The sequence below is a fragment of the Thamnophis elegans genome, chromosome 8 (assembly GCF_009769535.1).
Source record: "Thamnophis elegans isolate rThaEle1 chromosome 8, rThaEle1.pri, whole genome shotgun sequence".
In the NCBI taxonomy this organism is placed as follows: domain Eukaryota; kingdom Metazoa; phylum Chordata; class Lepidosauria; order Squamata; family Colubridae; genus Thamnophis; species Thamnophis elegans.
In genome coordinates, this window is record NC_045548.1 from 45,765,660 (window position 1) to 45,770,702 (window position 5,043).

The 5,043-nt window shown below is 38.2% G+C and overlaps 1 protein-coding gene across 1 annotated transcript; it reads right to left on the reverse strand.

Moving 5' to 3' along the window:
* Positions 1-260: 260 nt before the first annotated feature.
* On the reverse strand, positions 261-4,707 carry MSC (musculin). Its single transcript, XM_032222278.1, has 2 exons — positions 4,171-4,707; positions 261-347 (listed from the first exon to the last, which is right to left on the reverse strand). Exons 1-2 carry the CDS (start codon positions 4,705-4,707, stop codon positions 261-263), a joined length of 624 nt encoding a protein of 207 aa, XP_032078169.1.
* Between the last annotated feature and the right edge of the window lie 336 nt (positions 4,708-5,043).

The following is a 5,043-nucleotide window of genomic DNA, read 5'->3' on the forward strand; positions in this document are numbered from 1 at the left end:
CTTAGTCACAATGTTTTAGAATTGTTCTTTAGAAAATGATTAAAAATGCCTTTTTAAAGGTACCATTTTATCTGAAATTTGGAGACCTCTCCTTCCTACTTCACATTACACATTACATTTTAAGTGCAGTTTTCTTTCCAGCTGAAGAAGTGGAGGATATAAAAATAGTGTAATTGTTTTTCATTGTTTCAGTTTGCTTTGGTCAATAGAAGACAATGTACTTGGCAAGTACACCCAGCAAGAGCAGTCTTTACTTTTAACTAAGCTGTAGTTCCACATAATCTGCTGGCTGTTGGGACATCTTTGGTGTCGGATTCTGGTCTTCCTGAAACCACAAACGGCCAAGTCTGTGAATTAAAATATGTTTCCACGTTAGAAAGAAAGATGACATTTTATAAGGACCAATTTGCTGCAGCCATATTTGACAAAACAACTTTCCATAGAAAAACAGAAGTGGTTGCTTGATTCAAAAATCAGATGTGATACATTTGAATTATTAAATATGCCCTCATTGCACTTTTCTTGCTATAGGATTTTAACAGCATTAAACAACGTGCTAATTTAATCTAATTCATTAGAGTATAGTCTATAGCAACAATAAAGCAAAGACTCTCCAGAAAATACTTTGCTCAAGCCCATTGCATAACTAATAGTCTTGTTCTTTTACATCAACTGATTCAGATTTTGAAACATCTTTTGGTATAAAATTATCCTAATTCAAATATATACATTTCTGTTGCTGAAATATTGCCAAAAGCCTTTAAAGTGGACACTTTTTGTCCCTATTCTAAACACATGTTTTGTGGAAATGGAAGTGAAACAGCTTCTATAGTTCCTGTATACAAAAGCAGTCAGGGAGTTTAATTTCTAGTCTATAGGTGAGAGAAATGTGTATGCCATTGATTTGTTCAATCAGGCAGGAAAATAAAAATGACCAAAACATGATTTTGTTATAGTAATTATAACGGTAGTACTTGTTTTTCATTATTATAAAAGCAATTAATGATTATATGGTTATCATTCTATTTATTTATTTAATTTTAATTATTTTAAATGTACAAATAGTCCTCAACTTATGGCCCTAATTAAGCCCAAAAATTTCTTTATTGAGACAGTTAAGTGAGTTTTGCCCCATTTTATGACTCCCCCCCAGTTGTTAAATGAAATAATCTAGTTGTTAAGGTAGTAATACAGTTGTTAAGCGAATCTGGCTTCCCCATTGACTTTGCTTGTCAGAAGATCACAAATGGAGATCACATGTACACAGTACATGGCAATCATCATGAATATGAACCAATTGTCCAAATTTTGACCATGTGACCATGGGGATGTTACAATGGTTGTAAGTGTAAAAACATTCATAAGTCATTTTTTTCAGTGCTGTGGTAACCTCGAATGGTCACTAAATGAATGCTTGTAAGTCAAGGACTATATCTATATGCCTCGTATTATATAAAATATGGTAACTAACAATCAAATCTACAAGTAATAAAAAATACAGTGAAATTAAAAGTTCTTGTATGGCACTAGGTGCCATAACTCTCCATACTCATCTCCTATCCTGACCCAACATCTGAGTGAAAAGTTCAGTTTTAACAAGGAGGGGTTAATAGGGGTTCCTCCATATCTTGTGTGTGGGGTGCCTACTCCATAGGGTAGCCACTGCTATGGGAAATTCTATTCCCTAGGTCTTACCAGATGCATTTAACATCATTTCATACAAGGGGCTTGCAATGCACCCACTCTATTAAGTTAAAACATTCCTTAAGGTATCATTCTTATTCTATAATTTTGTTGTATAAATTCATTTAATTTGCATAGAGCAATTTCAAGAAGCTTATCCAAATCAGCATTTTCTAGGACACCTGTCCTTCATTTACTCCACAAACTAATTTTTTCATTATAGTATAAATTAATGTGGTGAAATGGTTGCAGCTGAGAAACCAGGTTTAGAATAGAATAGAATAGAATAGAATAGAGCAGAGCAGAGCAGAGCAGACCCAATTTATGTGGACTAAGCCACTTCAGGAGAGACAGGAAATGAATACTGTATAAACTTTAGTTCTCCAACAGTTGCCATGGTTATTGTGAAAAAATTACAGAATGAATATACATAGTCAAGGCTAACATTTAAATTAGGCATTAAAATATTTTGTAGTATCTTCTGCTATATGTCATAATCAACATCTGCACAGCTTAAAAACTGCTGCAATCATTAAATACAAACATGTACATGTAAATGTTGCTGTTACATGGACAGATATATTTCTGGAATCAAATTTACATGAAGATGTTAACTGTTTCTCTTTGGAATGTGTTAAATGCAGTCATTTATAATTGGATATGTTTATAGAAGGCCACATGTATCTCCTATAAATATTGTTGAGTCCAATTCCATACAGTTCAGACATAGAAACCCTGGTAATTTTCAGAAACAGATCACTGCCATATAAATGATTTCAATATTCCTGGACTTGAGCTTTCAATAATTACAATAGCCTTATATTCTTTTAGCCTAGAGAATAATATGTTGTGTGCATTTGGCACTTGTAGTTTTTAATATATGTTGGATTGCAGACGGAAAAATGGGAATAGTAGAAGTGACAAAAATATAGAGAAAGGTTATGGTAAAATGTATCATCATAGTTTAGCCACAATTAAGTACAGTCCCAATTGTTTCTTATCTCAAAATATGGTGAGAGTTGAATAAGATATAACAGCCATAAAATCACCAAACATTTGATGCTATTTCTGTATGAGTAATAATTAAAAAGAACTGGATTTTGTAGTTTAGAAACCAATAAAAATCCAAAATTTTGATTTCAAAGAACAGAAAACTAAACTAGATGAATGTTGATTATCTCATCTAATAGGGCAGCTAGATCTTTTTAGATGCAAACTGAATTGAGAGCCATAGATCCTTGCATCTGAGTCTAGTGAAATTGCAAGAAGTTTCTCACAGCCCACTGCTTTGCTAACAAATAGATCAACCCTTTGTTGATTCAGAAAAGCAGATCTTGCACTTGCAGAAAAATGCTAGGAAGAAAAAGAAAAAAATCCTCAACTAATAAAACTACTGCAATCACTTAAAAGCTGAGGGACAATTTTTCAAGCATAGAGGGATCTAAAGGAATTCTTAATAACACATTTTTAAAAGATCTTTGAAAGCTTCCCTCCAGATGATGTCAAGTTCAATTAAGAACTCTCCAAATATGCTTGATTACACTTCCACAGTTCTAAGAGTGGCAGGCATTAAAAAAGTGTCCTTAGCTTTGTATACACAGTTGAAGTGCCTCTTGATACATACATACTTGCACCCTGAGCAATTCTCATGCATGGAACATGAGAATGTGTTAATAACACTTGTAGACAATCCAAAAATGCAAAAGATAAAACCAATGGTGTGTGTAACCACAAACCAGTGATTTATTGAGAATTTAGGGAACCAGTGAATGAACCATTCATCTTTCAAATTCTTGGGTGTATATTTTAAGATATTAGTTTGTTTATATATATATATATATATATATATATATATATATATATATATATATATATATATATATATATATATATATATATATATATATATATAAATTATATATATATATAATTTATTGCTTGTATTTGTGCAAAAACAGGACAAATGTTTCTAAGAATGGGAGAGCCTGATATATATTCTAGCAGGGGTCCCCAAACTTGGCAACTTTAAGACTTGTGGACTTCAACTTCTGGAGAATTCTGGAAGTTTAAGTCCACAAGTCTTAAAGTTGCCAAGTTTGAAAACTCTGTTCTACAGAGTAGGTATACTGTATAGAGAATACATATATGGTATACTGTATACATACTGTATCCTCCCAAATTTCAGACTCCTTATGGACTGATGAAAGCAATCAGAAAAGGAAAGCATTACTCTTACAGAGACACTCTTGTTAAGAGAAGAGAAGAGAAGACAGAATAGAGAATAGAGAATAGGAGTAGAGAATAGAGAATAGAGAATAGAGAATAGAGAATAGAACAGAATAGAATAAAGTGTGATTGGACACACAAGGAATTTGTCTTTGGTGCACATGCTCTCAGTGTACATAAGAAGACAAGATACATTCGTCAAGAAGGTACAACACTTAATGATAGTCATAGGGTACAAATAAGGCTCCCGAGCTCACTCACCAGGTTGACGGGATGCACGTAGCCCTTCTCATAGCAGTCTTCTTGCAGCAACTGCCGCAGGTGGGCGATGTAGCTGGAGGCCAGGCGCAACGTATCCAGCTTGGAGAGCTTGGTGTCCGGAGGCACCCAAGGCAGGCTGGTTTTCAGGCGCGAGAAAGCTTTGCTCAGCACGCGCATGCGGGCTCGCTCGCGCGCGTTCGCCGCGTTGCGCTGCGACTGCTTGCATTCCGGCGTCGAGCCGCTGGCGCTCCGACCCGCCGCCGGTTGCTTCTTAATCCCGCCGCCTTCTCTGGCCCCGGAGCCTCCCTTCGTGCGTTTCTTTTTGCTCGCCACCGCCTCCTCGTCTTCCTCGTCCTCTTCGTCGTCTTCTTCGTCGTCCTCCTCCTCTTCCTCCTCTTCTTCCTCTTCAGAATTATCCAGCGAAGGGCACGTTTCACCACGGGGACGTCGCTTAGAGCGGGGCGGCGCCCGGTACTCCAGCTGCAGCTCCCTCAAATCCATCCGACGCTCCGGCAGCTCCTCGGAGCCTGTAAGCATGGCCAAACCCCGGGACGCCAGAGACGGGCGCCAGTCAGAAGGCGCCCCCTCCGAAGAGGAGCTCCACGACGGCTTGCGGTGGTTCTTCGGCCAGGGGGGTATATATATGTGCCAGGGAGAGCGGGGCAAACCATCTGCGCGGGGCAAGGGGGGAGGGCGCAAAAATGAGCAGCCTGCGTAGGGGCGCTGCGGGGGCAAACTAGGCTCTGCGCGAGTCAGCCATCCCTTCGCCTGTCTTTGGCTCGTTCCCAGTCCCTCGGGATCCGGGGAGAGCGCGCAGAGGAGGAGGTTGGAAAGCACCCAACACCCGTCATTGAGCAAAAAGCCCCGCCTTAG

Excerpts from the sequence above, each read along its gene's own strand:
- MSC (XM_032222278.1), bottom strand. The coding sequence starts at position 4,707 with ATGCTTACAGGCTCCGAGGAGCTGCCGGAGCGTCGGATGGATTTGAGG. Across the intron at positions 348-4,170 it reads ACGTGCATCCCGTCAACCTG|ACTTGGCCGTTTGTGGTTTC; the intron begins GTGAGTGAGCTC and ends TTTAATTCACAG.